This window comes from Monodelphis domestica, chromosome 7, assembly GCF_027887165.1.
Source record: "Monodelphis domestica isolate mMonDom1 chromosome 7, mMonDom1.pri, whole genome shotgun sequence".
Lineage (NCBI taxonomy): Eukaryota > Metazoa > Chordata > Mammalia > Didelphimorphia > Didelphidae > Monodelphis > Monodelphis domestica.
Window position 1 is genome coordinate 184,748,533 of NC_077233.1, and position 20,632 is coordinate 184,769,164.

At 33.4% G+C, this 20,632-nt stretch overlaps 1 protein-coding gene across 2 annotated transcripts in view; it reads left to right on the forward strand.

Annotated features, from left to right (window-relative positions):
* PARN (poly(A)-specific ribonuclease) overlaps window positions 1-20,632 on the forward strand; it is a 217,079-nt gene that overhangs the window by 68,679 nt on the left and 127,768 nt on the right. For both annotated transcript variants that reach the window (XM_007498625.3, XM_056806156.1), the window contains 3 exons: window positions 1,553-1,608; window positions 2,810-2,896; window positions 15,822-15,896. In XM_007498625.3, the coding sequence (XP_007498687.1) occupies window positions 1,553-1,608; window positions 2,810-2,896; window positions 15,822-15,896 (218 nt within the window). The remainder of the gene's footprint in view (window positions 1-1,552; window positions 1,609-2,809; window positions 2,897-15,821; window positions 15,897-20,632) is intronic.

Genomic DNA, 20,632 nt, shown 5'->3' on the forward strand with positions numbered 1-20,632 from the left:
AGGACAGATTTGAACCCAGGATCTCTCATCTTTAGGCCTGGTTCTCTGTCTACTGAGCCGCCTAGCCTGTTCCGCCAGAATATAATTTTTAAGGAATGTAATTTAACTCCTACTTTTAGGTTCTTAAACCAATAAATAGAGGATACACTAGAATTCAGGGATTAATTTTTTGAATTTACATATAGAGAATTTAATTTCATTGAATGAATTTTTGTGGCACAGTATATTGAGACCACTACACTATTTGTAAGAATAACTTCCCAAGTTTTTAGTTTGAATGAGCTCTTTTAGGCCAATTCTTAGATGTTAGGATTAATTTAGTAGGCAAAAAGAATCTTGAAAAGTGAGCACTTTAAAAAAAATAAGATAGACTCTCTTGAAAAAAAACTTTATTTTTAAAGACCCTTACCTTCCATCTTATAATCAATAGTGTGTATTGGTTCCAAGGCAAAAAGATGTAGGCAATGGGGATTAAGTGACTTGCCCAGGGTCACACAGCTAGGAAGTGTTTGAGGCCAAATTTCAACCCAGGACCTCATCTCTAGGCCTGGCTCCACTGAACCACCCAGTTGCCCATGAGAAATTATTTTTAAAAATAAAACTAGTAAAGATTTTGTAGTCATGAGTAGTATTTCTGGCTTCATTGAAAAAAGTAACACAATCATCATTGAGTTTATACTTGAGAAAGTAAAATAAGAAGTAAACAAGTCATGATTTAAGAATGAGGGATATGTGTGTGCATATGTGAATTGCACTGGTGGAAGTGACCATACAGTAGACAACCTGAAACCCATTTAAATATAAATTTTAATTAATATTTTAAGAGACTTTTCATTTAAGAAATAAAAATGGAAATCAGAAGCATAATTTTCTTAGCAGTTGAGGATTCTTTATCTTTTGTTTGATACTTTTATTAATCAAAGCCAAAAAAAGGCATTTAGGATGAGTGAATAAATATAGCATTTACTTTTCTTACCATGCTAAGTAAGAGGAATACAAAGCGGTAAGTAAGACAATCCCTGCTCTCAGGGATTATATAAAGAATATTCTAATGGAGAGATAATACATGTGAAAGTTTCCTGATCTCTGGGAGGTTATATTCCAATGGGGAGGTAATACATGTAAAAGTTTCAGCTACGAGTTGGATGGAAAGATCCCATGGTTCTTAGAGTAGTACAGTGATAAGGCAAATGTTAATGTCTCCTTAATATCAATTCTGCCAATAAAATCATATCAGTTTCTGATTTTGAACCATTGGAGCATGCCAAGGATTTAGGTTGCAAGAACTTTTTTAAGTTAGTAAAATAAGTAGTCTCTAATACTTTGTTTCATTGTAGTCTAAATGACTGTGTCACTTTCTATCATTTATTGTTGCTACTGATACTTATTAGTCTAAGTTACTACTTTTAAAAAATATAGATGATATTTACTATGCTAGGATTTGTGAAATAAGGTTGATTCTGTTTAGAATGCTTAAAGAATTCCATATTTCCGTTTTTTAAAGTAAAATGTAAGTTTGGCCATTATCTTTCCCCCTTTCTTGTTATTTTAGGTTATTTCTTATGAGGGTCATGGATATCCCATATCTCAATTTGGAAGGACCAGACTGTAAGTGATTTTTATTTCTTTAAGTTTGAAAAAATCGGTATGTGATATTTAGGGCTGCCAGGAATAATATCTCTCAAGAAAACTCATTCATTGCAAAGTGGAGAGTGACTCTAATTTTATGATTTCCTCCAGATTTTTATATCCAGTTTTATAGCAAAAACTTATATATCTTTTTTACTTATAGTTATTCAGTAAACTCAGCTTTTCTTCAGCAATCACCTTTAAAAAGCCCTAGTTTTTTGGTAGTATTTGGATATTTTTCTCCCATTAAAAAGACTGCATACTTAGAAGAAAAATGCTTCTTTTTCTCTTTCTTCTGTCTGCCTAATTCATGGTTATCCTTTTTTTCTGCCTAACTTTATCTAAGTTATGATTTTGTGGCTTAGGAGTGAAGAATTGAGAGACTTACATTTAAGCAAAACTGATATAAGTAAAGTTGGGCAATGAGTCTATTATCTTCTAAACCAGTATAAGGAATGAACAGATTAAAATGAGAAGAAATGGTCCAGTGAAAGATCCTAAACAAAGAGATCTTTACATCTTTAAAAATAAAATTAGTGGGAGTTACAAGAGGATTTTTGTGAGAACAAAGAATATTTTACCAAAAGGACTCTGGGAGATTTTTGCTATTTAGACAGCTGGGTGGTTTTGGTGAATAGAACACAAGGCCTGGACTCAGGAAGACCTAAGTTGAATTGTGGCCTCAAACACTCAATAGCTATATGATCTTGGGCAATTCTCTTAACTTCTCTTTGCTTCGGTTTCCTCATCTGTAAAATGATGAAAATAATAGCACTCTTTCAGTCTTTTCTACTCCCAGGGTGGCTATAAAGATTAAATGAGATAATGATCATAAAATAGCATAGTGTCTGGTACATAGTAGGTACTATATAAAGTTAGCTATCATATTATTATTATTATTATTATCATTACTACTATAGCAAAAACTGAGGTCAAGTATAAGATGCCTTTCATTTATCCTATTAAAAGAGATGTAGTTCTTGAGTACCATTTATTAATCATGTAACATTAATAGAGAATCTCCAAATTAGTCTGTGCTTGATATCTACTAGGAAATGTCTTGAATAGAAAAATAAGTTAAAGGAAGTAGTAGAGCTTAAGTTGCCTTTGAAGTAGGTAATCTAGTGTTGTACCTGAGCCACCTTTCAAATATAAACCTTCCATTAAAAATGTCTCATAGTGCAACCCAAACGAGATCATGTTCTACATGTGACATTTCCCAAAGAATGGAAAACCAGCGACCTTTACCAGCTTTTTAGTGCCTTTGGTAAGTAACTCAAAGTTACAGATTTACTTTTGTACTTTCAATTAAAAAAAATTTTTTTTTTTGCTTAGATGGTTAAGTAGTACATAGAAAGCATCAGTTTAGGAAAAAAGAAATGTTAATGTGCAAGGTTTTAACCTTACTCTTGGTCTTTCTCATTGTGGCATAATATAACCTTTGTAAAAACCATTAGAGTTATAATATTTAGGGAAAATTACCAAAAAAGCAAGATAAAATTGTTCTTGATGTAGTTAAATTTCTGTCACCAGGGAAAACAAAGAAGCCCAGATAAAGGATAAAATTTTTTAGGTTCTGTTAGTGTCTGATAATGATAAAATTGTCTTTATATAGCACTTGATGTTAAAATCAGTGATATGTAGATCTTTAAAAATTTTTTAATTTATTTAAAAAGTTTTTAATTTTTAAATTTTTTCCATGTTTACATGATAATTTTCTTTCCCTCCCCCTTCCCTCCCACCTCCCAAAGCTGACAAGCAATTCCACTGGATTGTACAAATGTTATCATTTGATACCTATTTACAAAAATTATTGATTTTTGTTATAGAGCGATTTTTAAAAGCCTAAACCCCAAATCACATATCCATATATACACGTGATAAATGATGTCATATATTTTGCTTTTACATTTCTACTCCCATAATTCTTTCTCTCAATGTGGATAGCATTCTTTCCCATAAGTCCTTCTGATGGCATATGCAGGCTTATTGCATTGCTACTTGTATCAAAGTCAATTACATTGGATTTTTCCACAATGTTTTACTTTCTGTGTATAATGTTCTGGTTCTGCTCATTTCACTCTGCATTAGTTCATTGAGGTCCTCCCAATTTATATAGAAAGCCTCCAGATCATCAGTCCTTACAGCATAATAATATTCCATCACCATTATATACCACAATTTGTTCAGCCATTCCCCAATCAGGGGACACTCCTTCATTTTCCAATTTTTTGCTACCACAAAGAGTGTGACTATGAATATTTTTGTACAAGTCGTATCTTATCTCTTTGGGGTAAAAACCCAGCAGTGTTATTGCTGGATCAAAGGGTATGCATTCCTTTAAAGCCCTTTGTGCATAATTCCTATTGCCTTCCAAAATGGCTGGATTAATTTACAACTCCACCAGAAATGCATTAGTGTCCCAATTGTGCCACAGCCCCACTAACATTTATTATTTTCCTTTATTATCATATTGGCTAAGTGTGAAGTGGTACCTTAGCATTGTTTTCATTTGCATTTTTCTAATTATGAGAGATATAGGACACTTTTTAATGTGCTTATTGATACTTTTATTTTTTTTAAACCCTTACCTTCTGTCTTGGAATCAGTACTGTTTATTGGTTCCAAGGCAGAAGAGTGGTAAGGGCAATGGGAGTCAAATGACTTGCCCAAGGTCACACAGCTGGGAAGTGCCTGAGGTCAGATTTGAACCTAGGACCTCCCATCTCTAGGCCTGGCTCTCAAGCCACTGAGCTACCCAGTTGCCCCTGATATTTTGATTTTTTTAATCTGAAAACTGCCTATTCATGTCCATTGCCCGTTTGTCAATTGGGGAATGGCTTAATTTTTTTTGTACAAGTGACTTAGCTCCTTATAAATTTGAGAAATGAGACTTTGTCAGAGGTTTTTGTTATAATTTTTTTTTCTTAATTTGTTGCTTTCTAATTTTGGTTGCATTGGTTTTCTTTGTCCAGAAACTTTTTAATTTTAATATAATCAACAGTATTCATTTTATATTTTGTAGTGTTCTCTATCTCCTGATTGGTCTTAAATTCCTTCCTCTTTTATAGATCTGACAGGTATACCTATGTTCACCTAATTTGTTTATGATTTCCTTCTTTATATTTAAGTCATTTACCCACTCTGTGTTAATCTTGGCATACGGTGTAAAATGTTGATCTAAGCCTAATTTCTCCCATACTGTTTTCCAGTTCTCCTGGCATTTTTTGTCAAATAGTGTGTTCTTGTCCCAAAACCTGGATTCTTTCTGTTTATTGAACACGATTTTGCTCCTGTCATTTATTCCAAGTCTATTCCATTGATCCATCCTTCTATCTCTAAGCAAGTATCATATACTTTTGATGATCACTGCTTTATAGCATAGTTTGAGATCTGATAAAGCTAGGCCTCCATCCTTCCCTTTTTTTTAAATCATTTCCTTTGATATTCTTGATCTTTTGTTCTTCCAGAGGAACTTTGTAATAATTTTTTCTAATTCTATAAAAAAAAAGTTTTTTTGGTAGTTGGATAGGTATAGCACTGAATAAGTAAATTTAGGTAGGATTGTCATTTTTATTATATTAGCTTGTCCTACATGTGAGCAATTGATGTTTTTCCAGTTGTTTAGATTGTTTTATTTGGGTGAAGCGTGCTTTGTAGTTACATTTGTATAATTCCTGAATTTATCTTGGCAAGTAGATTCCCGGGTATTTTATCTTGTCTAGAGTGATTTTAAATGGAGTTCCTCTTTCTAACTCTTGCTTCTGTGTTTTGTTGGAAACATATAGGAATGCTGATGATTTATGTGGGTTCATTTTGTACCCTGCAATTTTAATAAAGTTATTGATAGCTTTTACTAGTTTTTTTAGTTGATTTTCTTATATTCTCTAGGTATACGATCATGTAATCTGCAAAGAATGATAGTTTAGTTTCCTTATTGCCTACTTTGATCCCTTCAATTTCTTTTTCTTCTCTAATCACTACTGCTAGCATTTCTAGTACAATATATTAAACACTAGTGGTGATAATGGGCATCCCTGCTTTACTCCTGATTTTATTGGGAAGGCATCTAATTTATAACCATTGCAGATGATACTTGCTGATGGTTTTAAATAAATATTGTTCATTATTTTGAAGAAAAGTCATCTTATTCCTATATTTTCTAGTGTTTTCAATAGGAATTGGTGTATTTTGTCAAAGGCTTTTTCTGCATCTCTTGAGATAATCATATAATTTCTATTAGTTTAGTTGTTGATATGGTCATATGGTTTTCCTAATATTAAACCATCCTTTCATTCCTGGTATAAACCCCACCAGATCATAGTGAATAATCCTTGTGATAACTTGTTATAGCCTTTTAGCTGGTGTTTTAGTTCATATTTTTGCATCTGTGTTCATTAGGATTATTGGTCTTCTTTGTTTTTGGTCTTCCTGGCTTGGGAATCAATACCATATTTGTATCATAAAAAAGAATTTAAGACTCCTTCTTTGCCTATTTTGTCAAATACTTTGTAGAGTTATGGGGATTAATTGATCATCAAATGTTTGATAGAATTCACTTTTAAATCCATCTGACCCTGGTGATTTTGTCTTAGGGAGTTCTTTGATGGCTTGCTTAATTTCTTTTTCTGATATGGGATTATTTAAGTAATCTATTTCCTCTTCTATTAATCTAAGCAATTTATGTTTTTGTATATATTCATCCATTTCACTTAGATTGCCATTGTTTTTGCCATATAATTGAACAAAATAGTTCTTAATAATTACCTTAATTTCCTCTTCATTAGAAGCGAGATCATCCTTTTCATTCATGATACTATTAATTTGGTTCTCTTTCTTTTTCTTAATTAGATTAACCAATACTTAATTTTATTTGTTATTTCAAAATACCAGCTCCTAGTCTTATTTATTAGTTTAATAGCTCTTTTACTTTCAATTTTATTAATTTTTCCTTTGATTTTTAGGATTTCCAATTTGGTCTTCATCTGAGGGTTTTTAATTTGTCCTTTTCCTAGTTTTTTTAGTTGCATGCCCAATTTGTTAATCTGGGCACTCAAGGATATAAATCAATTCCCCCACTCCCACTCCGTGTATTGCTTTTTCTATCTCCCCCAAATTTTGATATGTTGTTTCCTCATTGTCATTCTCTTCTATGAAATCATTGTTTCTATGATTTGTTCTTTAACCAACCTATTTTGGAGAATCAGATTATTTAATTATTTACTAATTATATTTTTATCACATTATGGTTTAAAAAGTTGCATTCATTATTTCTGCTTTTCTGCATTTATTTGCAATGTTTTTATGCTCTAGTACATGGACAATCTTTGTGAATGTACCATATGCTGCTGAAAAGAAGATATATTCCTTTTTATCCCTATTTACTTTTCTCCATATATCTATTAACTCTTAATTTTTTCTAATTCATCTTTTAGTTTAATTTATCTAGATCTGAGAGAGGAAGGTTGATGTCTCTCTCTAGTATAGATTTACTATCTATTCCCACCTTAAGCTCCAATAGTTTCTCCTTTAAAAATCTGGATGCTATACCATTTGGTGCATACATGTTGAGTACCGCTATTTCTTCATTGTCTATACTGCCTTTTTTCAGGATGTAATTGCCTTTCTTATCTCTTTTAATCAAATCTATTTTTACTTTGGCTTTGTCAGAAATCATGATTGTGACTGCTACCTTATTTTTCTCAGTCGATGCCCAATAAATTTTGCTCTAGCCTCTTACCTTTACCCTATGTGTATCTACCTTCCTCATGTGTGTTTCTTGTAGACAACATATGGCACAATTTTGGTTTTTAATACACTCTGCTATTTCCTTTTTATGGGTAAGTTCATTCCATTCACATTGAGAGTTATGATTTACCACCTGTGTATTCCCCATCATTTTGATTTCCTCTCCTAGTCCTGCTCTTTCTTTGACTATTTCTCTTTAAGATCTATTAATTGCCCTCCCCGCAACCTTTCCCTCCCTTTAACTCCCCTTACCCCAGTCCCCACCTTCATTATTTCTTTTCAACTTCCCTGTAGGGTAAGATAGAGTTCTATACCCCAATATATTTGTCTGTTCTTCTCTCTCAGAACTGATTTCACTGAGAGTAAGGTTTGTGTCTTACCTATTACCATTCTCTTATAATAATATTCTTCTCACCCGCACCCATGCACCTCTTTATGTGGTATAATTTATCCTATTTTTCTTCTTCTTAGTTTCTCTTAGTACCATCCTCTTTTTGTGTCCCCCCAATGTTTTTTTACATATCATCTTAAATAGCTTAATACTACAATCTCTACCTATGAATATTTCTTCTATCTGCTATGATAATGAAAATAATTTTTAAGAGATACAGATATCATTTTTCCATATAGGAATATAATCAATTTAACCTTACTGAATCCCTTAAATTTTTTTCCCCTCTTTCATTTTTACCTTTTTATAGTTCTCTTACATTTTGTATTTGGACATCAAATTTTTCATTTAGTTCTGATCTTTTCTTTAGGAATGCTTGGAAATCCATTTTATTAAATGCCCATACTTTCCTCTGAAAGTAGTCAGTTTTGATGGGCAGGTGATTCTTGGTTGTAGACCCAATTTTCTTGCCTTCCTGAATATCATAAACCAAGCCTTGCTGTCCTCTAGTGTGGAGACTGCCAGATCTTGTGTAATCCTGACTGGGGATCCTTGATATTTTGATATATTGTCTTTTTCTGGCCTTTTACAGTATTTTCTCCTTGGCCTGGAAACTCTTGAATTTGGCTATTACATTCCTAGGGGTTTTCTTTTGGGGATTTAATGTAGGGGGTGATCTGTGGATTCTTTCAATGTCTGTTTTGCCCTCTTGTTCAAGAATATCAGGGCAGTTTTCTTGGCTTAGTTCTTGTAATATGATGTCAAGCCCCCCCCCCCCCCCCCCCTTTCTGGTAGACCAATAATTCTCAAATTGTCTCTCCTGCATCTGTTTTCCATAGAAGTTGTTTCAATAGATATTTCATGTTTCCTTCTACTTTTCCTTCTATTCTGTCCTTCTTCTTTTGGCTTTGCTTTATTGTATCTTCCTGTCTTGTGAGATCATTAGCTTCTACTTGCCCAATTTTAGTCTCTAAAGACTGGGTTTCAGCTATGATTTTCAATTTGGTCTACCCTGCTTTTCATGGCTTCCAGTAGGTCAATTCTGGTCTCCAATTTGCTTATTACTTCCTATGATTTCTGTGCTTTTTACAAGTGAATAATTTTGTCTTTTCATCTGTTATTTTCTTTTTGAATTACTTTAGTTTTTTTCCCACTTTTCTTCCCATTTTTCTTCTATTTTTTTGGTTGGTTCTTAAACTCCTTTTTTAGTTCCTCAAGATCTTGTAACCAATTGCCATTGGGGGGAAGTGGACTTTGGATATGTTTGCTTGTCACTCTCTAATGTTGCTTCTGTATTTTGCTCTTTTTCTCTTCAGAAATTATCCAGGATCAAGAGGTTTTTGTTTTTGTTTTTTCTGTTGCTTATTCCTTTTGCCATTAGTGGATTGGGATTCCTGCATGTTGGTGGTCATTACTTTCTTAGCTTCTGTCTTTCAAGGCTTTTCCTTGGTAGTTTTTTCCCTTCCCAGTCAGAACCTGAATGAGGGGAGGTAGATCTGTGGTGTTCTTTGTGTAGCATGCTTTTAAGAATTTTGCCCTGAGGCTGTCTTTCCAGCCCCTGCTCCCTAGGCTGTGTCCAGCCTTGCTTCTGCCTAAACTGTGCTCTGCTGCCCAGGCTCTACACTCTTCAGCCTTGAGTCTCAAGTCTCACTGCCAAGGCCTTGAACTGCCAGCAAGGGTAAGTCTGTAGTGCTCAGCCAGCCCTCAAGAATTTAGAGATTGCTCTGGCCCTCACTTTGACTCTGGTGCAGTAAGGTGGTGTGGGGAGGGGGGCTTTGATTAGTTAAGTTTTGTCCCCTTATAGAGTGGGAATCCCCAAACATTGCCTACCTTTATAGCTGTGTCTAGTGGGAGAGCCCCTTTACTTGCCTGGTTTTGATTTCTGTCCTTTTGAGACACTTTGTAATGATCCTGCTACTACGCTGCCTTCTTCGCTCTGCCTCCTGATAAGTAGATCTTCATGTAGATAAGAGGCTGAGTAGAATTGAGCTACTCTTTTCTTTCTCTTTCAGGAGGCCTCCTTTGATCCTCCCTCTGACTTACTTCATATTTTGAAGCTTCCCATTTCTGGCACCCCTTGTATTGTTGGCATAACTGATTTTTGTTTGTTTGGTCATTTAATGTGTTTATGGGGCCACAAGGGATTATTGAAAAGGAAATTACTTTTATGTCATTGATTATTATATTAAAACAAGGAATAAACTGCAACTATGATTTTTAGGAAGGGTTAGACCCCATTAATAAACTGTGTATAAGATATCAATTATAATAATATATTAACCATAGTATTAGAAAAGATATAGTGTAGAGTATTAGAATACTATAGCTATCAATAAAATTAAGAGCTTTTGTTATCAATTTTGGAATATTAGGTATTGAGGTATTGAGCTTGAATAAATCCTGATTCCTGATGAAGATAACAGAAACAATCATTGAGTCAGTAGTAGAAATTAGGAATTTATTACAAGGACAAGATGGTATTTGCTTTTGTAAAGGATTTACATTTACTATAGGTTCCACAGAGTTTATGGCCCAGAGAGGTGTCTTTTGAGTTTATCTTTAAGTTTACTCCCATAATCAGTATACTATAATAAGTCTGATTATGTCGGTCTGTAATTTGTAGTATCAATTAAAGGTAATTGAAAATTGTCTCCTCATCAGATTAATTTGTGTATTTTTTGTGATTGTTATTTTCAAATTGCAATGATGAACAGTGCTTGTAACATAACATGAACCATTCACTCTAGAGACTAAGACACTTAATAAAGGCCTTGATCTTTGTAAATCCTTCTGATGTTCAAACAAGGTCTTAATTGGTACTAAATCACCAGAAATTACAAGACCAAATAGGGCTGCCTTTCTTTAATCTTTGTTGGAATTTATTAACTCTCTTAGCAAATATTTCCTAAACTTTAGTAACATATATACATTTGATTTTATTAAAACAATTATGTTAATTGATTGTCAAAAGCCTATAAAATGACTGTTTACATCTAAATGAGGTCTTTGCCACAGGCTGGGTGTGGTGAGACTTCCAGCCCCAATTTCCCACTATTAAAGATGTATCTTCAGTTTAGGATGAAGGCTCAGATTTTCTTTATTTCTAATATCAGTTCATTGGAGCTGCTTGAAATGATCTTTCTTTCTTTAAAAATCTGAAATACTTTATTTAATTAAAAAAATTTTTAAATGTTTTCCCCAAGGTTAGATGATTCATATTGTCTCCCTTTCCTCTTCCCTCCCCACTCCGAGAATTGACAAGCAATTCCACTGGATTATACATGTATTATCACTCAAATCCTATTTCCATATTATTCATTTTTGTAGTAGAATAATCTTTTAAAACTAAAACCCCAAATCATATACCCTTATAAACAAGGGATAAAATTTTCTTCTACATTTTTACTCCAACAGTTCTATCTTTAGATGTAGATAGCATTCTTTTCATAGGTCCCTCAAAATTGTCCTGGATCATTGCATTGCTATTAGTAGCAAAGTCTATTACATTGGATTGTCTCACAGTGTTTCAGTTACTGTGTATAATGTTCTCCTGGTTCTGTTTATTTCACTCCACATCATTTCATATAGGTATTTCCAGTTCTTAAAGAAATAAAAATAATCTTCTCTTGATTCACTGTTCATACTGCTTTGTCATGTCTTCCTTAATTTCCTCCATATTTTACATGTGCTTATTTAAATACATGACCTATTCTCCCTGGTGAATTGTCTATTGAAGGCATAGGCTCCATCCCCTTTCATCTTTGTTTTCATTAGTATTTATCATTTGCCTTATATATAATTTAACGTTAAATAATTTTTTTATTTATTGGCTCAATAGCATTTCAGGTGATTAGATTAAGGTGAACAGGATTCAGAATTGATATTTGGAACAATATTTTGATTATGATCAAGTGATTATAGATTCTAAACAAAGAAAGGCATTTTCTTTGAAGATTGTTTTATAAAGAATCAATTTAGCAAATATTTATTTATTTAAATGTTTTTATTTTAAACTTAAACATCCAAATAGAATATTTCTATATAAAATCCTTGATTTCTGTTTCATGTTTCATACTTCTTGATTTTTATTTTTGTTAACCATATGATAAATTCTACACATTACTTTCAGAATAGTTTAGCTGATCTCCCTTCTTTCTTGACTTTCCTTTAGTTCCTTCCATTTAAAACAATGCTACAATAGCTATTCCCTAGTTGTTGAAGAAGTAATCTAAGGCATCCTTTTTGATTTTAGGTCTTTTCTTCCCTGTTCTGGATGAGGACATTCATTAGAACTACATCATTATGCCAAAATTTATCTTTCTAGCTCTCTCTCAGCTCTTGTGTTTGTATTTCAGAATTCTTACAGTTTTTCAGTAGAAACAGTTGAAAGTCCCTCTGTTAAATATTATTTCCTTTTCTTACCCATAAGATTACTCTCAACTTTTCTGAGTAAATTATTGTTGGTTGTAAATCTATATCTCTTCTTATCTTTTAGAATATTCTATCCCAGGATCTCTTATGATATATGGTAAAAGCTACTATATCTTCTGTGAACCCAATTCTTTGGTAATTGAACTCCTTTCTGGATTTTTAACAACATATCATGTTTATATATCATCTACATATCTATATGTATCTATATTTTTTTGGCAATAACATTCCTAGTATTTTTCTCTTGGGGTTATCTTCAGGTTGTGATTGGTAAATTCTTTTAAACTTTACTTTGTCCTCTAATTCTTATTTATTTACTTTTTAATTAAAAAACTCCCTTACTTTTTATGTTAGAATTGATATAAGTATCATTTCCAAGGCAGAAGGATGGTAAGGGCTAGGCAATGTGTATTAAATGACTTGCCCAGGGTCACATGGCTAGGAAGTGTCTGGGGTCAGATTTGAACCTGGACCACCTGCCTCCAGGTCTGGCTCTTTGCCCACTGAGTTACTTAGCTGCCCTTTCAATCAGTTTGGACAGTTTTCATTCATGATTTCTTGAATTATAATGTCCATACTTTTTTCTTTAAAACACAGTTTTCAAGAAGTCCAGTGATTCTCATATTATCTCTTCATCTTTTTCAGGCAATTGTTTTTTATATCGGGGGTATCTTTTTTTCCCTTTTTGCTTCATTCTTTTGATTTTCTTCTAAGATTCCTTGCTCTATCATAAAGTTACTGATTTCCATTTCATATATTTTAGCTTTTAAATGCCATTTCTTGGTTAAGATTTACCACTTCCTCTTTTAAGCTACTTATTCTTCTAATTAACTCAAAACCTTTCATTTTTTTGTCCTTCATTTTGTATAATTGAAAATCTGTTACCCTAAAGGGGAACTACATTTCTGGAAAGCCCACTGACTTCCTGTCATTACGTACTTCCTGTAGACAGAGGATATAATGCAAGGATGGGGAGAGTCCCACCTCTCTGCTTTGGCATGCAGCCAGTGGTAATCGTGGTAAGATAGGAATCTTGAAAATGGCTAACCAGACACTTGATCTTTATTTTGTATCCTCTTTATTCCTTTATTTCTTATGATCATTTAATAAACTTCCTAAAATATAATATTTTTACTATTAAGATATAATTTTAATTTTTACAGTTGGCAACCAAGAAAGGATGAGAAAATCGTCCCCCCCTCCCCCCTTTTTTAAGATAGCCTAGATAAAATTTTAAGCCATCTTTCTCCTGCCAAGGCTTTTCGCCCATCCACCCACCTCCATGAACTCTGAGCACTCCAAACTCTCTACCTGAGCTGCTGCCTTGCTCCTGCCAGTTTGTTTGTTTTTTTCTTTTTGCCTGGTCTCCCTCCCTATGGGCCTGACCATTTTCAGTTTGAGGACTCTTGCACTCTGCTTGAGGCCATATTCCTCAGTTCCTCGCCCCTGACTCTGGCGCATTGCTAATACTGCTTCCTCCAGCTCCCAACCCCGATCACTCATTGGACCCTGATCGCTCATCCAGCATCTTTGTGTATGGCTCAGCTAAGGTAGAGGGATATGAGAAATGAGGGATTGTCATGGAAAATTAATAGACTGAGGAGCTAAAAGTTCTTAGGATGTTTGAATTAAGTGATGTCAGAAGCCAGACTGCAGGGAGAGCAGAGGCTGTATAGGCAAGGAGTATGTGCTGCTTTTTGATGGTGTTTGGCTTAGAAAGGATGAAGAGAAAAGATAGGGTCTAGTTGATTGTGTCTAAGCATGGGGGAGACTTGAGCATGCTTGAACATACTAGGGATAAACTAGTAAATAGGAAGTTAAAAGTTGAAAGAAAGTAGATAGTCAAAGGAACAGTCTTCTGAAGATTGGAAGAGGTGTGTTCTAGGGCACATACATTTAGAGGAATTGATTTTGGCTAGTAGACCTTGGTCACCTCCTTATGTGAAAATAAGAGAAAAGAGGAGGGTATGGGAGATGTTAGAAAGGGACTTAGAGTTTAAGAGAGAGTTTATAGTAGGCCTCAGCAAAGTCTCCTTTGTAAAGTAAGAGACAAAGCCTTCAGCTAAGCCTGAATAAGATGATAGGCAGGCTTCCTGAGGGAAGAGTATATTTGGAATCACTTCACTGAGTATTGGGATAGGATATTAATTAGGGGGGGCTAAAAAATAAAAATATTCTCTTAAAATTCATTCCCACTTAAAATTCAGTGATTCTGAGCTACTATAGCAGTTTTCTAACAGGTTTCCCTGACTTTAGTTCTTATCCCCTCAAATCTATCTTGCCTATTTCCACTAGATTAATAAAGAGTCCAGACTCAGTGACCTGATCCTTCAAACCTCTCAGTGATCTGGACTTTGAATACCTACCTAGATTTTTTCTTTCCTTACTCCCAGACCCTCTATTTTAGCCACCTAGTCTCATTGTTCCTAGAACACATTATACTTAATTCCAACTCTGACCTTCTGTCCTAGATTTGGTTCATTCCATCTCCATCCTTGTATAACCAGCTGAATGATACATTAGATAGAGAGCTGGACCTAGTGTCAGAAAGATCTGAGTTCAAATGCAGCCTCAAACAATAAATGTGTGGCTCCTAGACAAGTCACTCAAACTTTACCTCGGTTTCCTCATACCCCCAGTGGAGATAATAATAGAACCTATCTCTCAGAGTTGTTGTGAAGATAAAATGAAATAATATTTGTAAAACACTTTGCAAATCTTAAAGTGCTATAATAAATGACTTATTATTAAGACTAATTAACCACTAAGTTCTACCTTTTCCATAACATCTTCTATCATCAAGATTTCTTAAATTGGAGTCTATCAACTTGTTTTTTTAATTATAATTAATTTCTTCTGTAATTCTCTGGATTTTAAAACTTTTTTTTTTTTAAAGATGGGATCTATAGGTTTCATCAGACTATCAAAGAAAGGTGGAAAAAGGATTGTTCTATGACCTCCAAAAAGGGTAAAAAAAAACCTGCCCTGATAAACTCCTTCTCTGAACTTATATACCACACTGATCTTGGTGTATATTATATTGTTTTTTATTTAACAATTATATTTATGGTTTTTAAAAAATATTCCCAAAGAAGATATTAGCTTCTTGAAGTCAGGAATATTGTCATTTATTTCTTTAGATCTCTGACAAACTAGCACAGTACTTTGAACATATTAAGCGCTCAATAGGTATTTGTTATTGAATAATTGGTTTTACTTTGAACCTTTCTCATTTCGATCTCTTTCCCTCTTCCTTAACACTTTGTGTGTATTGTGTTTGCAGTTAACTAAGATATCTGAGATACATTTCTTTCATTTGGTGTAGGAAGGAGATGCTTATGAAGTTTTTCTTTTTTATTTAATTATTAAATAAGTATATGTTAAGAAATTATTTTCTTTTGCTTCTTTCATACAAAAATTCAACATACAAAAGCATTCTGGTTAATTGAGAGCCCAACTAAGGCTTTAAGTATTGTAATATAATACAGATAATCTTTTCAGATGTTTATGTCAGTGCTTAATTATCTTTTTTAAGTATACTAAAAAGAGTACTTCAGATACATAAATCAAATTTGAGAATTCATAAACTCATATTCACTTGAATTGTATTTCATTGTTACAGGTAACATTCAGGTATCTTGGATTGATGATACATCAGCATTTGTCTCTCTCAGTCAACCTGAACAAGTACAAATTGGTAAGTATCTGTGATTTTTGTTCTTTCCTAATCTGATTATTAAATCATGTGTATACTTTACTCACAGAACAAAAGAAATAGTGGCTTTAGAAGACTCTTTAGTTTTCAAAGACTTGTCCAAATAGCGACCCAAAAACATTAATAGTAGAAACACTGAGTATAGACAGAAGCCAACTCAGATTTCCTTATTCCTTTAACATACTTAATCTTTAGAATAGAGACTTCATAATAGATGTTACATTTGGTTTTTTGGATGTTTTTTTTCCAATTTCATTAAAAAATACAAAATATAGCTTCAAATTTATTAGCTGTACTTTATTGCATCAATTAGGCCTTTTTTTGAGTACATGAAACAGTAGGGGTTCCTTGATCTTGAACAGTGGGAAATATGAGCTTTCTAGATAATTTATGAATAAAACACTTAACTTTTAGTTTTTATGAAGCTAGGTCTTCAAGAATGTCAGATACCTTGATGTTGAATTATTATTAAATATTAAATTAAAAAATTAAATTAAATATTAAATATTAAAAAAGTATATTTTTTAACCTATACTTTCCATCTTGGAATCAATACTGGGTATTGGTTCCAAGGCAGAAGTAAGGGCTAGGCAATGGGGGTTAAGTGACTTGCCCAGGGTCACACAGCTGAGAAGTGTCTGAGGCCAGATTTGAACCCAAGATCTCCCACCTCTAGACCTGGCTCTCAATCCACTGAGCCACTTACATGCCCCCTAAAAAGTATTATTTTAAAAAGGTATTTTTAGTAATATATCAGATTGATTTAAATGATAAGAAAGTGCCAGATGCTGAACTTACATAACCCAAAGAGAATAATTGCATTATGTGAATCTGAACATTTTTAGTTATATATGATGATGACTTCAAAGCCATAAAGACCTAAGTTCAAGTTATCTTTCTGAAATGTTAATTATGTCACCCCTGGACAAGTCACTTACACTCTGAGTACTCTAAGCAACTCTCTGAGACTGTAACTTGCAGAAAAGGTGCTGACTTGTATTAGTGGAGGGAGTTTGCTTACCTGAGAGTTCCCTGTATTAATAAGATCACAGATCCAGGCCCTATCTCTTTCCCTGTTTTCTAGTATACATATTCTCATTTTACCTTATTACATACCCATCATATCCATCATATAGTTTAGTAATCCAGGCAACCTGTGTTCATGATGTTATGTACATAGCTCAGTAATGAAATGTTAGTGTTCTAAAATGAATTCAGTATATAATGACAGAGTAAGAGAAAACAAGGAAGGGAATAAAGTGTTGTTATGGATCAGTTGTTAAATTTTTTTCCGTGGTTCAAGACTTAATAAGTAGTGAAGGTCACACACATAATAAATGGCAGAATCTTGATTTACACCAAATTCCTAAAGCTCCCAATAATATATTTCAGAGTTCAGGGTTATAGAGTAGTCACAGGCAATAGTGAATTCAAGGGTGTGACTATCCCTTTGTGGAGGATCATCTTAACTGAAGAGATTGATTAGTTGAACCAGTTATTTGCAGGTTTTTGTCAACATGTACATTGAAATCCCAACATATGAGGCCAAGAGATAGGCTACGGTGAAAAATCATTCATTGAGCATTGAATTCTTTGAGAAATGAGGACATCTGACCTGGAGACAGGTAGATGTCAGCAGGAAGGATTTTAACCTGGTGGTAATGGTAGATAGAGTGAACCTCAAACTGAGAAAAGTTGTGGCAAAGTGATAGTCTGGAAGGTAGAGGTAGAAGTTACTCTACTTGATCTTCATAAGAACTCTATTTGGCAGTATTAAATATTATGAGAGAGGATGGTATTGTGGAGAGAATAGTGGACAAGGATGAGAGTAGGATGGAGGAGATATTGATATTAGTCTTTGTTTTGCCACTGACATACTGTGTCAGACTTACTGTGAAACCTTGGGCAAGTCATCTCTAGGTCTCAGTTTTGTCATCAGTAAAATGACTTGGGGGTTGGACTAAGATATCTCTCCAAGATCCTTTTCAATTGCAAAATTCTGTTTTCTTTGTTTTTAGAAAAGAGAAAAGTAAACTCAGAGATTTCAAGTAACACTTATCCAAAAGCACATAGCTGTTAAATGAAGAAGCCAGAACTTAAGCTCAGGTCTGACTTCAATTTCAATATTTTTCCACTAGAACACTTTTCTGCAGAGCAAAATTTAGTATGTCCAATCCATCTTAGACACACTCCAATAAGATTTATTTAATAAAACATCAAGGATAGTCAATGTACCCCTCTGACAGAGACTCCTGAGGATAACATCATAGGGATATTCCAAAGTGTTTATTTAAAATGTAAACATGATTCCTTGTTTAAATGTATTGAGTGCAGAAAATATTTTCTAAGAAAATATTTAATGCCAAATTCTTAATGCTCCACCCATTATAATGGTTTGGTTTTAAACCATAACCACCAAGCAAATTATCTCACCCCTTATTTAATGAGGAAAATACACTTTTAAGATAACACAGTATTAAAGTATCTCCATGAATTCCATAGACAGTAAATGAAAAATCTTTCATGTTCTTCATTTTTTTTTCATTACTACTTGTTTTTGACACAGCAGAACCCCATCTTCCATAAAATGCATTTCCAGAAAACAGTTAAGCAGAACCACTTTATCAATGTGATTGCAATTGATTGTGTATCTTTAAAGGCTTTTTTTGCTAAAAGGAAAAAAATTTCCTATATAAATGATTTTATGCAAATTTGCCAATAGAGTTTAAATGTCACTAATCTCTTTTTTTTGTTTGTTTTGGGGGTCTTTTAATATACATAAATTCCCATTTAGCTATATGCAGTTCAGATTTGGAAAGACTTTTAGGCTGAGATGGCCATCACTGGAGACTTTGGTATTTTACCATAACTTTAGAAAATGTTCAGATATTTGATTAGAGGACTCCAAATTTGGATTTTGATAGTGATGATCTGCAAATATCCATTTAAATTACTTGGTCACAGCAGGGGAAATATTGGCAATTGTTCAATCAGTATTGTAATTTTGGGAATCATTAAATGCCTATTTATGAAGTTGTTTGTAATCACAACTTTGGATCATTTGCAACCTTTGAAAACATATTTAAGGAATTAAAAAAATTACTTGACTTTTCTTTTGTTAATGGTTTAGCACAAGGTTCAAGAGTACATTTTTACTATGCTAAAAATCAGATTAGATACAATGTTTGGACAGTGTTTATGCTTTATTTATTTTTTTAGAAACCCATACCTTCTGTCTTGGAATCAATACTGTTTATTGGTTCCAAGGCTGAAAAGTGGCAAGGGCTAGGCAATGAGGGTTAAGTGACTTGCCCAGGGTCACATTGCAGGGAAGTGTCTGAGGCCAGATTTGAACCCAGGACCTCCCATCTCTGGGCCTGACTAAATCCACTGAGCCACCCAGCTGCCCCTGTGTTTATGCTTTATGATTTCAAAAGTGTATACATTTTGAAAAACATCCAATGTGAAATACTGAGTTCATTTCTTAAACTAATTTTAAAAACTATTCTAATGGGATATTTTCACTGTTCTTAAATTAGTTAAATTGTCCTGTGTCACTCATTTCAATCTTCTTGCTTTTGCTTGTATAAAGATAATAAGTTTGTGTGATGGCTTTATTCAATAGTTGTGTCTGTCTAAAGGGGAAAAAATTACACAGCACTTGAACTTGATTTTTACATTTTGCATTAAACTAACTTCGTTTACTTCAGTTTTGTGAAATGTTGAAGTAGATTGTCAAAAATATCTCCTTGAGAAGAAACACAACCTAATTTTAATTTACTTCTTCAAGCATTTAACAGAATAATGTTAAGAAACCTCACATAGAACAAAGGTGACATCAAGATGAGGTCTTATGGAAATAAAACTTTTTGTGGTTAATGCAAATTAACAAATGCTTATTCATACTGAAGAAAATCCACAATTAAGTACAAAACCAATAAATAGCTATTATTCATTTGCATAATACATCCATAATCTTGAATAGCAATGTAGTATTGACTTTTCTCAGAAAATTACAAATATAAGTAATAGACACTTTAAATTATGACAATATCTCTTTCTCAAGGATACCTGTACCTGCAGTAGTAATCAGAAATGTTTTTGTTCTACCAGATGCTTTTCATGTTTAAATTATATATACATTTCTGAATTTCCTATTCTCTTACTACTGAGCATCATATATTTATGTTAAACATAATAAATTTCCCTCAGGAAAAGTAAATGAAGGTGAGATACAGGTATGAATGCCTCCTGCATAACTACTTGATTGCAGAGGGTAGAACAAAGCTCCTTAAGAATAGGGATTGTTATATTCTTTGGATTTGTATCACTGGTACTTATCAGAAGGCCTGAAATAGTAATTAGTAAATGCTAATTAGCAATTGATTGATCCAGTAATTTATGGTTAGTGTTGTTATGACAGGAATTTGGTGAGGAATGAACAAAAGGTAACATATAAAAATTTTTTATTCATTGGTTGGGAAGGGGAGGAAGGAACAGGGGTTTAGGAGAAAATCTACAGGTTATCTTACAATTTAATGTCTATAAACTATCTAAAACGATCTTATTAAGCTTAGCAGTAATTTCCCCCAACAGCCAAATCTCACACAAGGAGTCCAATAAAATGAGCCAGGATCTATAGTTGATTAGTGTCCAAACAGGTCCAAAGGTGATCAATACTGTATTTGTAACACCTTTTCCTTTAAATCAAACATGTA